This window comes from Notolepis coatsorum (genome assembly GCF_963971535.1).
Source record: "Notolepis coatsorum genome assembly, chromosome: 1".
Taxonomy (NCBI): Eukaryota; Metazoa; Chordata; class Actinopteri; order Aulopiformes; family Paralepididae; genus Notolepis; species Notolepis coatsorum.
The window spans coordinates 215,253,966-215,278,879 of record NC_140165.1 but is presented as its reverse complement, the minus strand read 5'-3'; the positions used below and the strand labels follow the sequence as shown (position 1 = coordinate 215,278,879).

Genomic DNA, 24,914 nt, shown 5'->3' with positions numbered 1-24,914 from the left:
GAACACAGGTTATATTATCATACTGGCCAATCGTGTCTCGCTCTGCCATACTGAGATATCATTATCTCCAGCACTTACTGTGCCCATGGAAACCAAACACATGTACCCACTTGCACGTGACCACGCCACTCCCCTGCGTGCCTCTATAACAGGCAGGAAGTGGTCACGCTTTCACCCTTCCTCATTCTTTTCCAAACGCGGAAGCAGCTCATATGCACTTTCAAACTGGTGGAACTTTGTTATGAAATGTAGGGAGAAATTACGCAATGTTGGGCTTTCGCCAGAAGTACGCCAGCCCCCGGATCCTTCTCGGCACGTCCAGACAGCACGGCGGTCCTATCCTGTGTTTTTTCCTCGTCGCTTGACAGCGGACCGATGGACTTCGCACGACTCTTGGCAGTCGAGCCATGTCGCACTCAGGTAGGACCTGCGCTGGCAGACATTGGTACTGGCATGTTTAATACTGCTCGTTGTCTCGTGAGACGACCGGGCGATGTATTGGCGCGGGGGGCGGGATATTTGGATAAACGTGGTCATCATGACTCACTGTTGGATGTTTTTTCAAGTATCCTAGCACGCGCAGCTGATGCTAATGCTAAGATGTTTGGGGCGCCATTTCCCATGTGCCCCGCCGGGGTTGTCTTCACTCTTCCCTCCTCTTAACCATTCATGCTGACGGTCAATCGGTATCTAATGTTGGGGGTTTAGCTGAGGCTTATTTACCGTTTACATGGGTGGATAAGATAAGATAAGATATTCCTTTATTGATCCCCTTGGGGAAATTCAGGATGGGCTGACGACGGGGCTCAGGGCAGGTGTGCATTTGTGAATCTATGAATTGAAAATGGGGGACCCTGATGTAGACAGGACTAACGTTTTCTCTGGTCTGCATCCCCTTAACAATTGTGTGTATTGGGCTAGCCCATTCTGCAATATGTTAATAAAGTTTTCGTTCATTCATTCATTTATCCCTTACGGGTGCACAGAGGTTCCGCAGTGGAGGTTATTGCATGACTACTAGTGAAGCAGTGCTTCACTAGTAATAGACTTTGGTCAGCAGCCGCCACTGGTGTTCCGTGCTTAGTGAATCAAATCAAATCAAATCAAATCAAATTTATTTATAGGGCCCGACAACACACGTTAATGTCCCCATGGGCCGTACAGATCTTCTTTAAACAAGTCAAGAAGAAAACATAACAATAAGTCAAGAACAGAACAAGAACACCATAAGGTCCAAACATTTTTAGATGAATGCAAATAAATGAAAGAATGCAAGCACTCCCAGACATGCCCCACGCGAAGGTAAGGAAAACTCACTAAAACCTAACAATAGGGAAAAAAGCTCCACAGGCAGTGTGGAGGAGAGAAACCTTAGAAGGGCCATTCAAGGGGGGATCTCCCTTCTTAGATGTTGGTGATAGTAGTGTTGCAGACGGACAGTTGGTAAGCATGCACTCATGTGCGTAGTGGAACACAGATGAGTGCATGCAATAGCAACTGTACATATTGAAAAATTAAAGATAGAGCTAATAGCGATAGCAACTGAACATTTTGAAAGATTAAAGATAGAGCTGATAGCGAATCTATTTGAGGCACAGGGGCGGCGGTCCTTCGCCCTGACATGGTGGAACGGTATCCCGCCAGGCCAACGCCAAGAGGCGATTCGGCCCGGCAGGTGGCTGGTGGGCTGATGAAGCTTATACCGCCGTGGTACAGAATTTAGCAGCAACTAACAACATTGCTTAATTGGCTGTTTTTTCTGTCAAAAATGGTGTCGGTGGTGGGGCCTTAGGGCCAGCCGACGTCAAAACCATCGCGCAAGGTTTTGAGGTTATTCAGCTTTTGACCCAGCCGCGAGCTATAACCGCAGGGAGGGCTAGGATGCTGTCAACGGTTGTTCACAGGCATCTTTGGTTGGAGCAATCTCCCCTTGAGGAGGGGAGGGGTCTCCTCCTCAGGGCTCCCCTCTCCGCGGGTGGACCTTGGTCTGTCCACGGAGGCGCGGGCGGTATTTGACCTTGGCTCCACGCCGCCCCACACCACGCAGCCAGAGGTGAGAGCACGGCCTCGCCAGCGGCTTGCGGCGAGGCCCCCGGCCAGCGGCCATGTTTCCCCCGCCTGAGATACCCTGGACACAAAGAAAACAGGTGATCACAAGGCCGACAGCCTCGGCGGCCGAGGGATTGGCTATATTAGATGGGCACACCCTAAAAAAACGTTGCCAATCTATCTGTGTCTAGCACACTCTCCGGTTACTCCCCCCCGCTACACTACGGGACACAGGGCTCTGATTTGTTCCCTTTGGCTGCGGGGCCGTGGAGTGCTGTGTCACACGTGGTCCCGCTTGCGGCTGTGCGTTCGGGGGTGCCTGGTTCCCCTTTTTCGCACTTTGGTTGTAGTTGACTGCCTCCCCCCCTTCGTTAGGACGGGTGGGTGGACGGGACTCCCCTCCTCCCTGGCAGGGGCTTACGGGCCCTCAGGGGGTGCATTTGACGTGGCCACGCATCCGCTCTGCCCTGTATCTCAGTATGGCAGAGCGAGACGCGATTGGCCAGTATGATAATATAACGTAAGGTTATCCTATAACCCTAGTTATATGAATACTGGCTGAGCGTCTCGCTCTTCAGCGCCCTGAGGTCCCTTGGATGTTCTCCGCGTATGGAATTCGAACTTGGAAGGGTGAAAGCGTGACCACTTCCTGCCTGTTATAGAGGCACGCAGGGTAGTGGCGTGGTCACGTGCAAGTGGGTGCATGTGTTTGGTTTCCGTGGGCACAGTAAGTGCTGGAGATAATGATATCTCAGTATGGCAGAGCGAGACGCTCAGCCAGTATTCATATAACTAGGGTTATAGGATAACCTTACGATCATTGCATATGCATACTGCATCTACAGCAATATGGAAGCTGTAAATGACTGGTTTTATTAGGTTTGGGTCCTACACTAATGACGTGGCCTCAGGTCACTTTTAAATTTGACAGTGAAAGGTGGAGCTGATTGTTAATGAGTTTTATCACACAGCATATCTTTCGTAGCCCATGGTCCCCCTGGCCACAATCTAAATACTGGCTCACTATAACACTGGAACAATGATGCAGATGGTCCCCCTGGCCACAATCTAAATACTGGCTCACTATAACACTGGAACAATGATGCAGATGGTCCCCCTGGCCACAATCTAAATACTGGCTCACTATAACACTGGAACAATGATGCAGATGGTCCCCCTGGTCACAATCTAAATACTGGTTCACTATGTGACTGGAACAATGCTGTAGATGGTCCCCCTGGTCACAATCTAAATACTGGCTCACTATGTGACTGGAACAATGCTGTAGATGGTCCCCCTGGTCACAATCTAAATACTGGCTCACTATAACACTGGAACAATGATGCAGATGGTCCCCTAGGTCAAAATCTAAATACTGGCTCACTATGTGACTGGAACAATGCTGTAGATGGTCCCCCTGGTCACAATCTAAATACTGGCTCACTATAACACTGGAACAATGATGCAGATGGTCCCCTAGGTCAAAATCTAAATACTGGCTCACTATGTGACTGGAACTGTGAGGTTTCTGTCCTTGCTCTCTCACTCGTTCTGTTCCTTTAACCACCCTCGCTCTGTTTTCATTTGTTTTTCTGTTAATTATTTCAATTCCCTCATTCACACGTTTCTCCCCAGTGACGTCATCAGAGACGTCGCTGATTGGTTCTCTCAGGACCGCACGCTTTTCAATCACATTCCCCAGCTGTCACTGCCTTTCAATCAATCGATCCCTTATTATTTATACCCCGTTTCTCCACTCTAAGTTTGTTGGATCGTCTTGATTTTTCTCTGGTTGCATTTCCCCGTGTTGCTGCTGCTGCTGCTTTTGCTCCTTGTGCTATCTCCAGGAATTTCCAAGAAGCCTTCCCTTGGACACCTGTTCCCGTGGCGCGCCCTCGCTCCGCTGTTTGTTCCAGCACCATTACGCATTACGTCTGGGTGAGTTTTTATTGACTGTCTTGATCTATTCCGTTTTTCGTGTGTAACTATTACACTGAAGACTACCACCTTTTGTCAGACAGTCACTCACCCAGCTTTTCTATTTTTGCTTGTTCCCTTATGGGATAATATTTTTGGGACCTTCCATCTCCCTCTGTGTGTTGCTCACACCGAAGATATTATTTCACTATTGGATTGTTTTGGACTTCACTAACTGTGTGTATATTACACGAAGATATTCACTGGGACTGTGTTTGGATTTTTGCTAACGGTGTGTACATTACACGAAGATATTCACTGGGACTGTGTTTGGAGTTTTGCTCACTGTGTGTATTACACGAAGAGATTCACTTGGGCTGTTTTGGAATTGTGCTCACTGTGTTTAAATTACACGAAGAATTGTTCACCCTGTTCTCCTGCTCGTTCAAACTGCACTGTGTTGACTCGTTCCCTCTCTCCCTCTCTCGGTCTCGCAACACATCTGAGATTCTGCCGAGAGAATTCTGCAGAGCGGTTCAGACGTCAACACCTGCTATCCCCAAGACTACCATCACGGGAGAAGCTGCAGAGCAGCAGAACTTTGCCCCTTGTCCTATGTACCTGTCTTGTTGACTTGCCTTTCCTGTACTCTTTATATTTAGTATCAAATAAACAAGCCCTCGTATTTGGCAACTCTGAATTCCTACTCTCTTGTGTCGTGCGTTTGGGGTCGGTATCAAACCATAACAGGAACAATGCTGTAGATGGTCCCCCTGGTCACAATCTAAATACTGGCTCACTATAACACTGGAACAATGATGCAGATGGTCCCCCGGGTCACAATCTAAATACTGGCTCACTATGTGACTGGAACAATGATGCAGATGGTCCCCCGGGTCACGATCTAAATACTGGCTCACTATAACACTGGAACAATGATGCAGATGGTCCCCTAGGTCAAAATCTAAATACTGGCTCACTATGTGACTGGAACAATGCTGTAGATGGTCCCCCTGGTCACAATCTAAATACTGGCTCACTATAACACTGGAACAATGATGCAGATGGTCCCCTAGGTCAAAATCTAAATACTGGCTCACTATAACACTGGAACAATGATGCAGATGGTCCCCCGGGTCACAATCTAAATACTGGCTCACTATAACACTGGAACAATGATGCAGATGGTCCCCCTGGTCACAATCTAAATACTGGTTCACTATGTGACTGGAACAATGATGCAGATGGTCCCCCTGGTCACAATCTAAATACTGGCTCACTATGTGACTGGAACAATGATGCAGATGGTCCCCCTGGTCACAATCTAAATACTGGCTCACTATAACACTGGAACAATGATGCAGATGGTCCCCCTGGCCACAATCTAAATACTGGCTCACTATAACACTGGAACAATGCTGTAGATGGTCCCCCTGGTCACAATCTAAATACTGGCTCACTATAACACTGGAACAATGATGCAGATGGTCCCCCTGGTCACAATCTAAATACTGGCTCACTATGTGACTGGAACAATGATGCAGATGGTCCCCCGGGTCACAATCTAAATACTGGCTCACTATAACACTGGAACAATGCTGTAGATGGTCCCCCTGGTCACAATCTAAATACTGGCTCACTATAACACTGGAACAATGATGCAGATGGTCCCCCTGGCCACAATCTAAATACTGGCTCACTATGTGACTGGAACAATGATGCAGATGGTCCCCCGGGTCACAATCTAAATACTGGCTCACTATAACACTGGAACAATGCTGTAGATGGTGACTGCCCCAGGAGTATAGTATAAACTGCTATTTTCACAGGAAGAGAAATTTATTCTGTCTTTATATAGGTCCAGAGTTATTAAAGTGATAATAATCCCTATTTCCTCAATGACCAGATTGAAGCAGAGCTATGTTGACTTGGAGGCGTGCCAGATTGAAGCAGAGCGATGTTGACTTGGAGGCGTGCCAGATTGAAGCAGAGCGATGTTGACTTGGAGGCGTGCCAGATTGAAGCAGAGCTATGTTGACTTGGAGGCGTGCCAGATTGAAGCAGAGCGATGTTGACTTGGAGGCGTGCCAGATTGAAGCAGAGCTATGTTGACTTGGAGGCGTGCCAGATTGAAGCAGAGCGATGTTGACTTGGAGGCGTGCCAGATTGAAGCAGAGCTATGTTGACTTGGAGGCGTGCCAGATTGAAGCAGAGCTATGTTGACTTGGAGGCGTGCCAGATTGAAGCAGAGCGATGTTGACTTGGAGGCGTGCCAGATTGAAGCAGAGCGATGTTGACTTGGAGGCGTGCCAGATTGAAGCAGAGCTATGTTGACTTGGAGGCGTGCCAGATTGAAGCAGAGCTATGTTGACTTGGAGGCGTGCCAGATTGAAGCAGAGCGATGTTGACTTGGAGGCGTGCCAGATTGAAGCAGAGCGATGTTGACTTGGAGGCGTGCCAGATTGAAGCAGAGCTATGTTGACTTGGAGATTCTATTCTAGTCATTATGAAACGTGATGATGTTTATATGATGTCTTCAAAGATGTTTACAGTACAGATGTGAAGGTGTCAGACACCAAATGGTGGTGGAGATTAGATTATATTAGATTCAAATGTATTGTCATCATACAGCACAAGTAGGCCTGCAGTACAACGAAAAGAAGTTTGGCATCCAACCAGAGTGCAAATGTAACAGTAAAGTGCAATAGTAATATACAATGTACAGGTGATTAAACTCTATATAAAATATATAAATTAGTACTACTGGGTGGAGTGCTAATCAGATGTCTGTACAGTTGTAAGATTAATATGTACAGTGATACAGATATAAAGATCTACAGTATAAGTATGGGTAACAGAGCCAGTGTGTACACAATGGAGTCAGAGTTCAGAGTTTATATGGTTCGGGGTGGGGGGGGGGGGGGGGGGGGGGGGCTGTAAATGTGGCACAGAGTTCAAGGAGATGACAGCTGAGGGAAATAAGCTGTTCCTGAGTCTGCTTGACTTGGAGCGGAGGTTCCTGTAGCGTCCCCCGAAGGGGAGGAGGGCAAACAGTCCATGATTGGGATAAGAGGTGTCCTTGACAATGCTGTGTGCCTTCCTCAGACACCTCAGAACGGATCTCTGGAGGAGGTGATACCAAATTAGAAGAAGAATCAGTTGCAGGACGAGAGAGGGCACACACCTGCCGTAATATAATCTGAGCCCCAAACCGTGGCCATAATTTGCACTGGTCCCGGATCAGTCACAGGGATTACATCAGCGAGTTCTAAATGTGTAACTCAGGGCCACTTCCTGTTATCGCACACAAACAGGCCTCTCCCTCCCTTTCGCACCAGAACAACGACCCCAACGGAGATGGCTCCCCAACAAGTCTTCTCTCTGTAACATCTCTGCCTGACATACCACCTCCCAGCTGCTGCGTTAATCACAGGTCTGGGGAAGTTGACAGCTTCCCAAGACAGTGAGGCCACCCCTGGAACACCTCTGTTAGTGTAAATGCCAACAAGACTTGTTTTGAAACTGTCTTGCCACATAATGTCTAATGCAAGATGAAAGGGTTCAGTTTAGGGATGTTCAATATTGGCTTTTTTACCGATATCCGATATACCAATATTGTCCAATTCTTAATTTCCGATACCGATATCAACCAATACCGATATATGCGGGGTTTCCCCCCCAAAAAAACGGAATAATTTCAGACAAACATTATATCTCTTGTCGTGGAATCAACACAACATTATGCATACTTTTGACAATAAATAAAATAAGAATTTGTTCTTACTTGCTTGCCTGGGTAAATAAAGGTTATATAAATAAAATAAAATAAAGTAAAATAAAATGTAATTAAAAAAAATATATTTCCGATATTACATTTTAATGCGATAATATCGGACAACTTCAGTTTGATTATGTCAAAACAACATACATTTTTTCACACATTAAAGATGAGACTAACCCCCAACACTATGGGACTCTCTAAAAACCTGACATCTCGTGTATAAACCTGCCCCTACCTTATCAACCCTACTCTTAAAGGAACACGCCAACATTTTGGGAAATTAGCTTATTGTCTTCTCCAGAGAGTGACAAGAAGATAGATACCAGTTTCCTCTCTGTGTGTTCAGTAGAAAACTATCTGGCTGCACGTTAGACTAGCTTAGCACAATGAATGGAAGCGGACATGGCATTGTCCAACTAACACCTCTCCTGAAGGCTAACTGGCCATGTCCGCTTCCATTCATTGTGCTAAGCTAGGCTAACATGCAGCCAGATAGCTTTCTACTGAACGCACAGAGAGGAACCTGGTATTTATCTTCTTGTCTCTCTCTGGAGAAGACGGTAAGCCAATTTCCCCAAATGTTGGCGTGTTCCTTTAACCTCATTGGACCTCAAGCCCCACCGTAAGCCCCGATCATGACACCTCCGTATGAGATGCAACGTTTTTAGTGAGTCTTCACAACCACACCAGCTCCATCATAGAAACTGCCGCTGAGCTGCTGTCTTCGTGTTACTCAACAGAACGTGCAGAATCAGCAGCGTGCTGCCCGGTGAGGCGTCTCAGGAGCGGTGATGCATGCTCAAGTAATGTAAAGCAGCACGTTTCAATTTAGCCCCTGCAGTTTTGCAGGGCTGCACTGGTCACATTTTGAATAGAGGCTAGTAAAGTTAGTCTACTAATTGTCTTGACTAGTGTGGGGGTTTTATCCCCCTCCCCTCCCATTGATTGATTGATTGAAAAGTTTATTAACAGATTGCAGAATGGGTACAGTACAGTACAGCTCAATACATACAATTGTTAAGGGGATGCAGACCAGAGAAAGACTTTCGACTTGTTTACATCAGGGTCCCCCATTTTCAATTCATCATAACATATATGACATACATGACATACAGATAGACAGTACTGCTACATCTATACATTTATGACATATCAGATTTGCAAATACAGTACTGTTTGTGATACAAAAGTGTCCAGAAAAGGAGTGTATATACATTTGGCATAGAAACTGTACATTGGAGGAGGTTGGTTGGGTGGGGTGGGGTTGGGTGGGTTGGGTGAGGGCTGTACATTGGAGGTGGGGGGGGGGGGGGGGGGGGGTTGGGAAGGGGACACACACACATTTTACACTGTACATTTGAATATTGACAAAGCCTTACTTGGTCATTTACTGTACAACTAGGTTAGGACATTTGTAGGGGCCAGTTTCGAATTGCAGTCTCACGTAGGTGTTTTTTGAGAGTGTTTTTGAAGGTGGGTAGTGATTCACATTCCTTTACAGCTTTAGGCAGGGCGTTCCACATTGATGTGGCATAATTGCGAAACGTGTTTAGTCCCTTGTTTGATCCGAATCTGGGTTTTACATGATTTGTGGAGCTCCCTCTGGTGTTGTGATCGTGGTATTCACTGACCTTTGGGAAGTATTTTGACATGTACATGGGTACCTTGGTCGCGTAGTGTATCTTGTAGACCCATCAACCTCTGTGTCTCCCTGCCCTCCTAACCCACACCATTGTGTCATGGTTACTACACCCCACTTGGTTAGATTATATTAGATTTATATTAGATTAGATTAGATTAGATTAGATTAGATTAGATTAGATTGATTCAAATTCATACAGCACAAGTACAGTACAACAAAAAGAGGTTTGGCATCCAACCAGAGTGTAAATATAACAGTAAAGTGCAATAGTAATGTACAATGTACAGGTGATTAAACTGGGTATAAACTATATAAATGAGTACTACTGAGTATAGTGCTAGTCAGGTGTATGTACAGAGTTGTAATATTATTATGTACAGTGATACAGGTATAAAGACACTATGATAATTCTCATACTAGCCAGCAGCGTAACTAGTAAGAGTAGGTAAGGGATATGTACAGATATAGATATGATATGATGTCTACAGATGTGCAAAAAGGATTATATAGGTATGTACAGACAGCAGTGGACAGACACATACAAGTCAAGAACAAACATATATATACGGTATATACCCTAACCCTCCTAACCCCCACCCTTGTATCATGGTTACTACAACCCATCTGGTCTAACCCTAACCCTCCTAACCCCACCCTTGTATCATGGTTACTACACCCCATTAACCATGGAGATCTGTCTGTGAGCATAAATGGCATCAGTTCCACCACACTAGTCATTTGTCGTGTGATGAATCTATGCATCTCTCCGCTGGTCCCCTTGACGTGTGTCCTTCTATGTAGCGTGCTCAGCTCCAGTGCAGGTGGGAGGGAGGGTAACCCAGCTTAAACAAGCTCCTCACAACTCAAGCGTTCTGCTGACAGTCCAAGTTCTGCCTTGGAATAAAAAGAAAAAAAAAAAGAAAGCTGCATGCCCTTGTTCAAGGCCAGTATGGGGCTAGTGTGCCGTGCGACCACCTAACTTCTTCATTATAATTTAATCACTCAGAGGCACAGGGGTTGGAGGAGGCGGACATTTCTTCACTGAGGGGTAAAGGAAGAAAAGAAAGGTGCCTACTCGTTTGTCTCCTCCGTCTGTAGCAGAGGACGAGGCCGACGCAGAGCAGCAGCAGCAGGAGGACAGCGGACAGGGCGGCTGTTGCTGCCAGCAGGACAGTGCAGTCGTCTTCCTCCCGCAACACCTCTGCTACTGAGAGAGGAAGGTGGTGTCACTGCTACTGAGAGAGGAAACGCTGAGACATGGCAGTTGGAATATACCGCAATTCAATCACAAATACGTAGACGTACTGTGTACAGTTGCTTCTTCAGGTTTCTGTATGAATAGCTTCAGTAGTGGGCAGGAGAGACCGAATGATTTGGCTGTTTTGAATGGATTTCAAGACGATGTACTGTAAGCTATAGCGCAGTGCCCGTTCAGAACGAGCCAATGTGCTCGACCCCGCGGTGCGGTTTTCTCGAGAGCCACTCATCCGATCGACTTTGCACTACTCCACGCTGCGCCTGCTCGGCGATACAGCGGTTCATCGGATGCGCGGATCTCGAGAGAATCGATGGACACCGTACAGACACACAGACAGACAGATGGACAGAGACGCCTGCCATTAATAGTTAGAAGTACAAAGTGGGGGGGCGGCTAAGTGGCGCAGTGGGCAAGGCACTCGCCACTAACGCAGGAGATGCTGGGTTTGAGCCCAGCTCTCGGTGTTGCTACCAGCTTGGCTGGTCGTTCATACAACACAATTGGCAGTGTTAGGGGTGGGAAAGCTGGTGGGTGGGTCCTGGTCGTTGTAAACAGTGACTCATACAGTTCGGTCGGTGCGCCTGCTCAGCGAGGAAACGATCTAAGGGGGGTAGTGTGATCCTTCCACACGTTACACCCTCTCAGTGAGAGTCCGCGCTGCCAGGTGAAAAGAAGCGGTTGATTGGCTACACATGTGTCGATGGAAGCATGTGATAGTCTCCACTCTCCCAGACCGACTGTAGGGGGTAGGTGCGCAGCGACCAGGAAGCGTGTATCGCTTCCGCAACGGAATTCGGTTTCCTGGTTCCTCTGATTGGCCGCGACCCCCACGTGACCCGCCCCCCTATCCACTGCTCTGCCGCTGCCGCACGCGGCAGAGAGCGGCCGCGGACTCGCTCGCTTCCTCAATTTATACGCATGGAAGTATTGACTGAATGAATGAATGAATGAATGAATGAATGAATGAAAACTTTATTTAACAGATTGCAGAATGGGTACAATACAGTATGGCTCAATACACACAATTGTTAAGGGGATGCAGACCTGAGAAAGACGTTTGTCTTGTTTACATCAGGGTCCCCCATTTTCAATTCATATAGAACGACTACGCCGTAACAAATCATTAAAAAAATATACCGTTAACTGGAATATGTTGTGCCTTTACACATATGTTGGATTATGTAATTGGTTTGTCATGACAAACAAATAAAAAAATCGCGATTTACCCGCTGGCTACGCCAACACACAGTGACTGCATGTAGTCACTGTGTGTTGATGTTGTAGCCACCTCCTCCGCGGCAGGCGTACTAAGCTCCCCCTTAAGCTCCAGGAGAGAGGGGAGAGGCTGAAAACCCGCAGTTCTTGCCCGACTGATGGGAGCCGAATCCCTGCATCCGATTTGTCTGATGAATACCCCCAAACATGGAGATCCCGAATGCATGGAAGTATTGATTGCGCCGTAACAAATCATTAAAAAAAGATACCGTTAACTGGAATATGTTGTGCCTTTACACATATGTTGGATTATGTAATTGGTTTGTCATGATTGACAAACAAATAAAATATCGCGTCGTTCTATATGAATTGAAAATGGGGGACCCTGATGTAAACAAGACAAACGTCTTTCTCAGGTCTGCATCCCCTTAACAATTGTGTGTATTGAGCCGTACTGTATTGTACCCATTCTGCAATCTGTTAAATAAAGTTTTCATTCATTCAGTCATTCATTCATTCATTCATTCATTCAGTCAATACTTCCATGCGTATAAATTGAGGAAGCAAGCACGGCAGAGCGTTGGATAGGGGGGCTGGTCACGTGGGGGTCGCGGCCAATCAGAGGAACCCGGAAACCGAATTCCGTTGTGATGAAATATGACACGTATCATGTAATTTTATAAGCGGAGACATTCTCCCATCACTACACTATATAAAGCTGGTTTTACGTCTCTCTCTCAGACAAGAGGACCACTCACAGATCAGTGACCTGCAGGCTGACCCCTGGTACATGGTACCGTTCCTCTCACACAAGCACACACACACAAACCTACACACACACACACACACCCTTGCTCTCAACACACACACACATCCACACCCTCAAAGCACATACACACACCTACACACACACACATACCCTGGTACTGACCGGCATTAGATAAGGCCGGATCACATAAATTACCGGGATGTCACAAGCCCGGTGAAATACGACTGGGTCATTCAGTGGTCACGAAGACCAGTCTCCATTAAATCACAGATCGTTATCTTAGACCCACACACGCACCTACTTACACGTTAACGTGCGATACATGCACTCATGCACGCCGGACATACAGGCTGCCCAATACACAAAACACACAATGTGCACTGAGGAGAGATACCACATACACACTGAACTATGGGATCGCTAATAAAGATCACCCCCAGAGCCAAGGGGGGACTTCACTTCACTTCACTTGACTTCACTTCGACTTCTCTGCTTTGACTGGACTGAACAGACGGACTGGTCTCCACGGACGAGACATGCTGGACTGAGACAATGACTTGACTTTTATAATTTCCTTTAATATACTCAACCGGCCGGTTGTAACAATCTCTAGATTTCAATTGTACCTTGCTGATTTACTTTTATGTTAAACTGTTTATAATAAATACCTTCAAAAGTGTTTCATCTCTTATATCTTTAAGTATCTTTTACAACTTTCATGTTTGAGTCTAAAACGTGACAATTTGGCGTTCCTGGTGGGCATTCAATCAGACTTACCGACCTAGCTATTTACGGACGATATTGACTGGAAGACATCCACTCAGACAGAGGATCCACTTTCAAAGGTAAGCAGATAAGCCTGTTACGCAAAAGTCGAAATCTGCATAGTTAAAACAGCCGTTATGAGTGGATGCATTCTCAATTATTGTCTTGTAAATAGGTGGCTAAAAATAAAAGTAAAACCCATTGAATTGTGTTGTTGAAATGGATATTTGCAAGGTGCAATTTATAACTAGAACTTTTTTATTTAATTTTTTTTCCCACTCACCACTCTCTCTTTTTTTTTCCTTCTCTACACTAGGCTAGAACCAACCCATTTATTTAAGTTAAGGGTAATCAGTTATTGAGTATAGACATAAAGTGGATTGCAGGTCTGAAATGCGGGAGAATTACGCCCATATTACGATTAAAGGAGCGATCGGCCTTTTCTTAGTCCTGGGATAGTGTCTCATTTGCATCAGTCGACTGCAATCCAAGTCTTCAAGATAAGCTTAGTCAAATTGCCAAGTTAGAGCAATAAGGGTTTGATTGTGTGGATGTGCTCGATGAAAAGCAGTGTGTTTTATATTCTGTCCTTTTTCCCCCCCTCTGCTGTTGTTGTTGTTGTTTGTGTTGAATGGTAAGTCCTTCTCTGAAAGGCAATAAGTACTGTCATAGGTTAGAATGACCCATTTTATTTAAGTTAGGGTTGTTTGTTTAAGTTAGAGCCACAGTGTACAGGGGCTTGAGTATGGCCGGAGTGGTTGAGTAGACAAACCATGGGATTGTGTAGGGCTGAAGTGCGTTGGAATTACGAATGGGTTACGGTTAAGGTTGATCGGCCTTAATTAGTCCTGTTTAGTCTCCTGATTGCGTCAGCCAGCTGCAATCCTGGCCACGAAATAAGCTTAAGTCAATTGAAAAAGTTATGAGCTACGGTGAACCCATGAATGTGGTTAGCGTTTGATTTATGTTATACCGATGTTTCATTTCTGTATTTTAATGTTGAATATTGTATTGTACAGGCTTCTTAAATTTTGAGTGTTGAGTAGTAGGGAATGGTGTATTATATTGAAATTAGTGTACTGGTGGTAGGGGGGCCATGTCCTGCTCTGCGAGGAGGGGTACTGGTTCAGCGGACTTTTGAACCTTCGAAGCGGCCGCGCGAGGGAGCGGGTCTGTGGAACCAGAAACGATTGAACCCTCTTCGCATTGCAGTTTCAGACTATGCATTGACGATTAGATGGATGTATCTAGTTCATTAACGATAGGCGGGTGTTATGTTATATTATATTGTTATGTTATGCTATATGAGCAGTTGTAGGAGCGGGTATTATATTATTGTATTGTGCTATATAGGAGGCGTGGGTACCTGACTTCTCGTCGCGACCACTCTGAAAACCGCCATGCGCACTGCTGGCCCACCAGCCACCACGGACGCGCGACTCGTGGGCTGGAAGCAATCGTTTTAATTTTGGTTGGATACAGAGGCGTGCACCACGCGCATATTCACAGGAATATTATACACTCGATATCTGCGTTATTACCACACTTATAGATGCTGTTGAACCAGCAAGCTTTATCTTTTCTAATGCGGATTAACCATATTGTGGGGTACAGCCGCACTGATCATCATTCTATAATGAATTGCCTGATTATAGTTACACGCACGGTGTGCGGACTGCGTGACATACAAAGGGGGGAGAAGGACTTTCGTCTTGTTTGCATCAGGGTCCCCCGTTTTCAATTCATCATAATCATCATGTTGTTGTTTTTATTATTATTATTTCTTTGGTCCGAGGCGCGGGGACTGTTAGTGCCGCTTGCGGTATATAGTAGATGTGTAATGTTGCAGGACCACGCACATAATTCACACAGGACTGCATTGATGAAGACGCACATGTTGGAATATAGAGCATACAATACTGGGACGCGCCGCCTATTTTATTGGAGCAACGTGCGCTCGATCGAGGCATGTTCCTGCCGGCGCCGGGGGCAACGGAGAACCACCGCGGGCTGTTGTTTTCTCCCGGACGATGTGCTCGGTTCAGCCGACATCCACGTCTTATTACCCGGCCCGGGGAAGAACGATATGCGCCGGGCGCGTTGTCAGGATGGGGGGTGTGTGACATTGACAAGCGGTCACTGCACTAATCATAGAACGTTATGTTACTGGGATTGGGATAAGGATGCTGCGATTATTATAAATTAAGAGGACCAGAGGTGTTTTGTGTTTTTTCATTTGATAAATAGGTGGAGTTTTGGTTTGTGCTTGCAGCGCCGCCACGCTCCGATGCGAGACAAAGCATGCGTTTCGCTATCTATATAACGGCGAATTAGTGAGCGACCGTGAATCATAATTATAGGAATTTGACCCATTATTTGATTTTTAGTAGTCTTCCTGGGGTCCACCAGGAACAGTGATTATTATTGCGATTCTTTGTTTTTTAGAGATGGTACCAGACACATATTGCATGATGGTGAGATCGGGTTGAATGAAATTACGTGCGTGCACGGTGGCGGAGGAACAAAAGTGGACAGGTGAATGAATGAGTGAATGGGAACTTTATTTGACGGATTACAGGAGGGGTACAATACGGTACGGCTCAATACGTACAATTGTTGGGGGGATGCAGACCTGTGAAAGGCGTTTGTCTTGTTTCCATCAGGGTCTCCCACATATTTTGTATGCTTTGTAATAACAGTATGGCCTGTGTTCTTTGTGTGGTTCTGCTAAAAAAAGACACAATGTAAACCTTTCTTTGTTTACTTTCAATGAAACCATAAAGCAGCCCCCAGAAGACCGATACGATTTGATAAGGGACTTAAAAATGTCCAGCGCCTGTAATATTCGTTTTACATCATAACCATAAGATCTGTTTTGTGTCGTCACCCGAGTGAGAAGACGGGGTCTGGGCTAGAACGCTAATACATTCCACGTTTGGTCCTATGGAAGTAGATAGAAGGCGTGACTGGATATCTGAGCGATTGGTATGGATGTTTACAATCATAGTGAATATCGTCCTTGCATTGCTCCCAAATCATGGACAATCTAGTCAATATAATCATGGACATAGTATATAGGCCTATAGCCTCTGCGGTCACATTGATTGGTTAGCGCGTTTTATTGTTGGAAGTACATCTAACGCAATGAACCCATATTCCCCACGGGGACAGTACAGGTGTTATTATTCTTGACGAAAATTGTAATTTAGATTTGGCTATTATCCCTGTGATGGGAACTCAACGTGTATATACACTCGTAAAATCGAATGGTTGTTAGTCAACATCCAGCGGACGTTGCTGTTTTGGTGGAACTTGTTTTTAGTGGGTCTTAAGTGTCTCGGTATATATTTTCTTTGCAACTTTGATTCACTGATAAAACGATTTAATCACGTCATCGCAACAGGACGCGAGCATGCGTGTATGGGGTTCAAGAATGTTGATATTTGTTCCACTTGCACGTATTCTAAGTGGCTCTGTCGTCAGATGTCTGGATTCTAAATGCGACTGTTGCCTTATGATGCCTCGTGAGGTGGAAAGACAGGAAGGGTTTGCCGTATAGGATAGGTATGTGAAAGTTGTATTTTAGTCATAAGTCTTCTGAGGACGGAAGTAATTACGGCAGTATGGTTTCTTTGTTGACAGATGTGAAGCTCGTCTGATTGCTGTCACTGTGGCGTGCTGTAGAAGGTCCTATAGTCATATGCGCGCGCGTGTGTGTTTACCGTTTGAATAATTAGGCATAATTCTAATGAGAAATTAATCCTTGTATATTACTTATTCATTAATTAATTTATATTAATGAATGTATTGTATGTTCGGTCTGTCTCTGATGCTGAAGGCAGGTCTGTCTTCTAAGAGCGGTTTTGATCTCCATATAAGACTGGATATGTTTATAGCAAAAAAAAAAAAAAAAAAACACAGATCGGAGTTGCAAACAACTTTTAAAAATGCATAGAGGATAATGGGAACACATATTAGGCCTGTATACATTATGCACCCATACATATTATATACGTTAGGGAGTATTTTTAAAGTGAATCTACTATACAGCGGAGGTTTTGAGGCAGGTTATTCCAAGGGGTTAATGCTCTACAACTAAAAGATCCCCTTAAGAGCGTTGGTTTTAGGACCTGGCAATTCGAGCTGCCTACTACTGGGACCTTGAGTGTAATACTCATGCACAGTTTTGCACAATCGGTTCATGTATGGGAACAGGAGTTTTACTGCTCAGGACCAATTTAAGCAGCAAGGCCAAGAGAGGCGGGCATGCATATACGGCTCACATTGGACCTTGGTCAGCGGCCCATAGTACCAACCGTGCTGCCCAGTTCGGGGCAGCCTGGAGTTTGCAGAGGTCACCGCTTCTATCTGACATGAGTACGTCTCCTGGGAATACCGATTGCTCTTCCCATTTTTAAGAGAAATAAAGACGATAATTAAAATACTGAGATTAAGACAGAGTGCTGTCCAGCTTCACTCCAAAGAGATTCGACTTGTTGAACTGCAGAATTACACGAGTTTAAATGAATCTTTGGATACTTGCAGAGTCCTGGTTTCACCCCCTCTCTCTCTCTCTCTCTCTCTCTCTCTCTCTCTCTCTCTCTCTCTCTCTCTCTCTCTCTCTCTCTCTCTCTCTCTCTCTCTCTCTCTCTCTCTCTCTCTCTCTCTCTCTCTCTCTCTCTCTCTCTCTCTCTCTCTCTCTCTCTCTCTCTCTCTCTCTCTTCCTCTCTCTCTCCCTTCTCAAACTCAGCACAGAGGACACAGCTGTCCCGGGTGGGAAGAGGAAGCTGAGGCATTTTTAGCTAGCTGCTCCTGTTTTCTGGGAGAAGTTAAGAGTGGCTATGGAGATTCCCCTGGGCGTTCCGATGGCTCCTGGTAGCAGTGCCGAAGGGACTAATCGACGCCTGCACCCGTTGGCCGTACACCCCACGGCCCCACTGGGGGCTATAGGCCTTACGTCTAGGTCAGGCATTATAGCTCAGCTACAGTCAATGGGCGCGGAGAGATTTGTGTCAATATCAATCCGTGACCTAGCTTTCTTTAAAGAAGGAATGTTGCGAAATAGGGCAGGAGAAGGAAGGGTGATTTCGTTTCCCCCCCTCAATCCCCGTTAATCTATCTTGTGTTCCCTCTCTCTTAGGCCTAAGGGGGAGTGGGTGTAGACTGGAATTGGCTGAGATTGAGGGTAGAAAGGGAGGGAGCCGCCACTATTTCGTATTTGCCTAAATACGATACTAAGTGCATGTCTGTCTGTGGGTGCATGGTTCTGCGTTTATGATTCCAACTAAAACATTAACTAATTTTGTTTGTCATGGTTTATTGGGGGGTGCATGGGGTACATGTGTGTCCTGGAGTATGGGTGTGAAGCGTATGCTTGGTTCGATTACTGCATGTTTCTATGATTATGGTGGGAGACTGGATGTGTTGCGTGTTTCTTTTTCTCCCCTTTTCCTGCTCTCCTTTAGGGAGGCCGTGACCCATCAATCATGCTGGTGTATACCCCTGGTCTGTAAAATGCTGTATAACTCAGTAGAATACTGTATACTCATTAGAATATATATACTCGGTAGAATACTGTATACTCATTAGAATGTATATACTCATTGGAATACTGTATGCTCGGTAGACTACTGTATGCTCAATGGTTAGATCTGCGTTGTGGATGCACTGATATAGGACGGTGTGTTTTGTTTGGGGTTTGATTTGGGTTTATGCAATGTGTTATGTTGGAATATGTGTTTCTGATTTTTCTCCTTTCTTGTTGTTTTTTTCTTCTCATTTGTGAAATATATGTGTAATAAGCACGGAGGGTGACGCTGATGGGCCGGAACTGGGAACCTGGAGTTAAGTGGTTCTTTACATTTTGTATGAGTTTCAGTCAATGGGTTTTCTCATGAAGAGTGTCTGGATAGATTGTAAACGGCTTGTGGTTGTCGAGTAAGCTGTGGTATTTTGTGTGCTTTTGTTTCCTCCACGGGCTGCCAGACTGGGGAGTGGCTGAGCGACAGAGGATGCGATGGGGGAACGGTCAGCTGTCGTCCACTTCCTTGGGGACGCTGTGGTCATGATGAGAACCGTACCGAGGCCCTTCTCCTCTCCAAATACCTCTGCCGGTGGTGACGGAACTGATCGTGGGGTGAAATTGCCTTGAGGTGGGTTCTGGAAGCCCCGGTCGATATCGCGGGCTGTCGCTCGATGATCACCTGAAAATGTAGGGCTGGGGCCGAATTGAGGGGGAGGGGCCGGCAACAGGACTTCGGCCTGAATTCGGTGTGGTGCAGTGTCCTCTGGGGGTGATGGCTGACTGACGAGGCTGGAATGTCGTTCGGCGCTCTCTGCCTGGTGGCCTGCGGGGTGTGGAATGGGCAACTGAATTGGACTCGACAACTGGATAAATTACTGGGCTGAAATAATTAATTGGAATGAGGGTATTGGAATAGTAGGTGAGAAAGTATGAATTGATTGAAATTATGCAAAATGTGACTGAACCAAAATTGGACCGTCTTGAGATGTGATTGATATTGTGCAGAATAATGCTGAGCTGTCTGATCTGTCTTATCCATATTTCAAAGGTGTACGTTGTGCGAGGGTGTCGTGCATCATTTCCATATTTTAATGTTAGAGTGGACTACTTTATTTTTTTGTTGTTTTTATTCCTCTGTAAGGTTATGGCAATGAGTTTTTGTTTATTCCTCTGTAAACGGTTCGCTCCACTCTCTTCCCCTCTGGGTCATCTGCCCACCTGCGATCCCTCCTGTCATAAGACTCTGGACTCTACCGGGGGGGGGGGGCAGTCGTCTCGGAGGACATCCTTCTTCTACTCCTCCTCCCCCGTTTATCCCCCACTGACTGTGTGGGTAGTGTGGAGCTGTCCGTTGCCACGTGTTGATATCCAGATAATGGGGGGGGGGCTGTGCCTGGCCTCTCCTCACCGGATGTCACGGACTCTCCTGTACCTGGTACCGGGAGAAGGCGCCTCGTGTTATAGGCCTCTAGCCTGTTCTGTCTCCTATTCTACTCTCTCTCTCATCTCTCTGTATCCGCACCAATTCATCTCTCTCCTCTGGGCCCCCATTGTATGTGGTCACACTCCACAAGGTTGCGTACAAGTCTGATATGTAGAGCTGTGATCCGTCGCGGACGTCGGGCGGCGGTGGAGTTTCGTTTTTCTTTTGTATTTTTCAATTTTTTAGGGGGCCTTTTGGCGCCCTACGCCACTGTTATGTTTTGTTATACACTATTATGTTTTGTTATACGCTGTTGTGTTGTTATTATGCGCTGTTATGTTTTATTGTGCACTGTTATTGTACGCTGTTATGTTATGTTTGACAAACTCACAGTGAGTCGGATGTGCTGTGAGCTGCGCCAAGGGCCGTTACCATAATAGCGGGACTATGGGACGATGTGTGCCTTTTATCCTCCAGTTATGTCATGGTTTTTAAGCATGTTATTATTCATGTGTTCTTTATTGGCCGTACATTCTGGGCCGTTTGTCTCGGGAGGTTTTTTGGCCACATGCAGGACTCTGTTTGATGAAAACAGTAGAGAGGTTGATGATTGTGCCATTTCTCTATTGACTCTTGTGGGTCGGCCGGTTGGGTGTGTTTTTTGTTATGTGGTTGTTTGTTGGTGATTTTGCTTGAGGTCCCCCTTCTATTTCATTTTCTCCCTACCTGTGGGTAGGGAGAGGGGGGACTGATGAAATATGACACGTATCATGTAATTTTATAAGCGGAGACATTCTCCCATCACTACACTATATAAAGCTGGTTTTACGTCTCTCTCTCAGACAAGAGGACCACTCACAGATCAGTGACCTGCAGGCTGACCCCTGGTACATGGTACCGTTCCTCTCACACAAGCACACACACACAAACCTACACACACACACACACACCCTTGCTCTCAACACACACACACATCCACACCCTCAAAGCACATACACACACCTACACACACACACATACCCTGGTACTGACCGGCATTAGATAAGGCCGGATCACATAAATTACCGGGATGTCACAAGCCCGGTGAAATACGACTGGGTCATTCAGTGGTCACGAAGACCAGTCTCCATTAAATCACAGATCGTTATCTTAGACCCACACACGCACCTACTTACACGTTAACGTGCGATACATGCACTCATGCACGCCGGACATACAGGCTGCCCAATACACAAAACACACAATGTGCACTGAGGAGAGATACCACATACACACTGAACTATGGGATCGCTAATAAAGATCACCCCCAGAGCCAAGGGGGGACTTCACTTCACTTCACTTGACTTCACTTCGACTTCTCTGCTTTGACTGGACTGAACAGACGGACTGGTCTCCACGGACGAGACATGCTGGACTGAGACAATGACTTGACTTTTATAATTTCCTTTAATATACTCAACCGGCCGGTTGTAACAATCTCTAGATTTCAATTGTACCTTGCTGATTTACTTTTATGTTAAACTGTTTATAATAAATACCTTCAAAAGTGTTTCATCTCTTATATCTTTAAGTATCTTTTACAACTTTCATGTTTGAGTCTAAAACGTGACAGTTGCGGAAGCGATACACGCAACCAGGAAAGGGATTGGGAATTGGCATAACGACTAACATTGGGATGGGAGAAAAATAGAGGAAAAAGGAGGGGAAAAAAGGATTAAAAAAAAAAGAAGTACAAAGAGGGAGCATTCCCTCTGCACTCAGGAGCACCGAGGCGCTTCTTTTTTTCTTCCGTTTGCGCGGAAGAGGACACCGGAGCTTTGCCACCACGGCTCCTCTTCACGTTGTGATGCAAGCCGTAGTGTCAACCGTGTAATGTCTTTCTGCTCCACTCCTACTGTATATTCAACACTAACAGCAGAGGTGCAGGCCTCCAGAGAGAGAGAGAGAGAGAGAGAGAGAGAGAGAGAGAGAGAGAGAGAGAGAGAGAGAGAGAGAGAAGGAAACTGAACGGGATGGCCGACACCTATATCCTTACACTCACATGTTTTTAAAAGCATGGTTTGACTGTGTGATTCCTATGCATGGTGGGCGTGCGTGCATTAGCATGTGTGTAGCCTAACACATGTACTGTTACGTGTGCTCCCTCTCACCCACAGTAAGCCGAACGCTGCTGGCCAGGGGTTCAGGCAGGGCGGACACAGAGGCCAGACACTCCACAGGAGAGCTCTCTGCAGCCTGGACACTCAGGTTACTGGTCAGAGAGAAGAGGCCATCCGCAGACACTTCACTGCTGACATTGTATTCCGCCTGGCCCGCCTCCATGTGGTTCATGGGATCAGATAGAATGCATTAGGACACCAGTCAGGGTAGAGAGAACGTCTCATGCATCAGTATTTAGAATGTATTATGATTTTAATATGGAGTCAAAGTGCAAAGGAATGTGATCATTTTATGAATTTTGTGTTTGTTCTGATAAGTTGCATAATGAGTTGCAGTCCCTGTTATTTTGTACACAGATGGAAAATTTAAGTATAATGTAAATATAAAAATCTTGTGATCAGAAAATATCATAATAAATAGCAAAATGGTGTTGATGATGATTATGATGATTATTATCTCCACCAGGCAGAATCGGTGATCGGTTGTGTGTGTGCGTGCGTGCGTGCATGCGTGCGTGCGTGCGTGCGTGCGTGCGTGTGTGTGTGTGTGCAGCATATCTCTCCAACTAAAAGGCAGAGGTGGATGAAACGTTGCACACAGGCTGACAGCAGGCCGGGGCCATGACTCCTGGAAGGACAGCAGTCAGTGTTTTTGTGTTTGTCTGCGTGTGTGTCTGTCTGTGTGTCCGGCGTGCCGCCTGGTGGAAGTTTGCATTCTACTGAGCACACATTTCTAGTTATTATTGTTATTACCTCCATTCCATTCACCCGCCATAGCAGCCTTGGTTTTGGATACCAGCCTGTAGCTTGACACTCAAAAACAACCCTCTTCCCTCTGAGAGCCGTTCGGTTGCCCCCGGAGACAGCCACGCCACCCTTCTCTGGAATGAAAAGCAAATACACTGTTGATGTGCGTTTTGAATACTTTAGTTTGAAGTGTGTGTGTGTTTGTAGATCTGCATTATACTTTGAAATACATGCAATTGTTTAAATGTTTTGCTTCTTTATAACGTTTATATACCATGGGTAGGTTCTTTATAAACATTATGTACCCAGGGTAGGTTCTTTATAACCTTTGTGTAAGATAAGATAAGATAAGATAAGATGATCCTTTATTAAACCCCTTGGGGAAATTCAGGTGTCAAAGCAGCATGGGGGGGGGATACAGAGTCAAGTCAAGTCAAGTCAAGAGTTTTATTTGTCACGGCATACGAGTATACAATGAAATGCGGGTGGTCTTGCCCGCAACGATGTGCAATACAGTGGTACAACATATAATAGAATCCAATACAAAAAACATTGTGCAATAACAGGTAACAGGTAACATGGTGTGACATCTCGGTATTTGTACATAGTTATTTACAGAGCATATAGGACATGCTAGGTAGCTTTGGTAGTGCAATACACTGTTACTGTTGCTAATACTAATTTAAAGTGGCCTTTCCTTTTGGCAATAAGTGTGGGTGTGTGCGACATGAGTGTGTGCCCGCTCATGTTAAAGTGTTAAAGTGGCTGCTAGTGTGTGAGCGTGCACAGCGTGCATGTCGTGTGTGTGCTCATGTGTGCTTATGTGTGGATAGTTCAGTGTTCTGTGGTACTCAATGTTCATTGTTCAAGACTCTGATGGCCTGGGGGAAGAAGCTGAGCCTAAGCCTCTCTGTCCTAGTAGCTGGGGTTCGCAGGCGTCTGCCTGACCTCAGCAGCTGAAACAGGCTGTTATTGTGGTGGTGGGGGTCTTTCATTATTCTGCAGGCTCTGGATTTGCACCTCTTGTTGTATAGAACCTGCAGGGGAGGTAGTGCAATACCCGTGGTACGCTCGGCTGAGCGCACCACACTCTGTAGGGCCTTCTTGTCCTGTGCCGTGCTGTTTCCATACCAGGCAGTGATGTTTCCGGTCAAGATGCTCTCTACAGCTCCTGAGTAGAAGGACTGGAGTATCTTCCCCGATACTCTGAACTTCCTTAACTGTCTCAGGTGGTAGAGGCGCTGTTTCGCCTTCTTTACTACTGTGTCTATGTGTGTTGACCATGTCAGATCCTCTGAGATGTGGACCCCCAGGTACTTAAAGCTGCTCACCCTGTCCACGGTAGCCCCGTTAATCATCAGTGGTGTGTGTGTCTCCTGCTGTCCTCTCCTATAATCCACAATCAGCTCCTTGGTTTTACCAATGTTCAGGAGCAGGCTGTTGTCCTGGCACCAGCGTTCCAGTACCTCAACCTCCTCCCGGTAGGCCTTCTCGTCGTTGTCCGAGATCAGCCCCACCACCACTGTGTCGTCTGCGAACTTCACTATGGAGTTGGAGCTGAACTTGGCCACACAATCGTGTGTGTAGAGTGAGTACAGCAGGGGGCTCAGAACACAGCCCTGGGGGGACCCGATGCTCAGGGTGATGGTGTTGGAGGTCTGACCC

General features: G+C 46.0%; 1 protein-coding gene across 1 annotated transcript in view; it reads right to left on the bottom strand.

Moving 5' to 3' along the window:
- LOC311224060 (uncharacterized protein) overlaps positions 1-22,674 on the bottom strand; it is a gene marked incomplete at its 5' end in the record, with an annotated part of 32,890 nt that extends 10,216 nt beyond the window's left edge. The window contains 2 exons of the mRNA XM_084308872.1: positions 10,465-10,596; positions 22,494-22,674. Of these exons, the coding sequence (XP_084164998.1) occupies positions 10,465-10,596; positions 22,494-22,674 (313 nt within the window). The remainder of the gene's footprint in view (positions 1-10,464; positions 10,597-22,493) is intronic.
- Between the last annotated feature and the right edge of the window lie 2,240 nt (positions 22,675-24,914).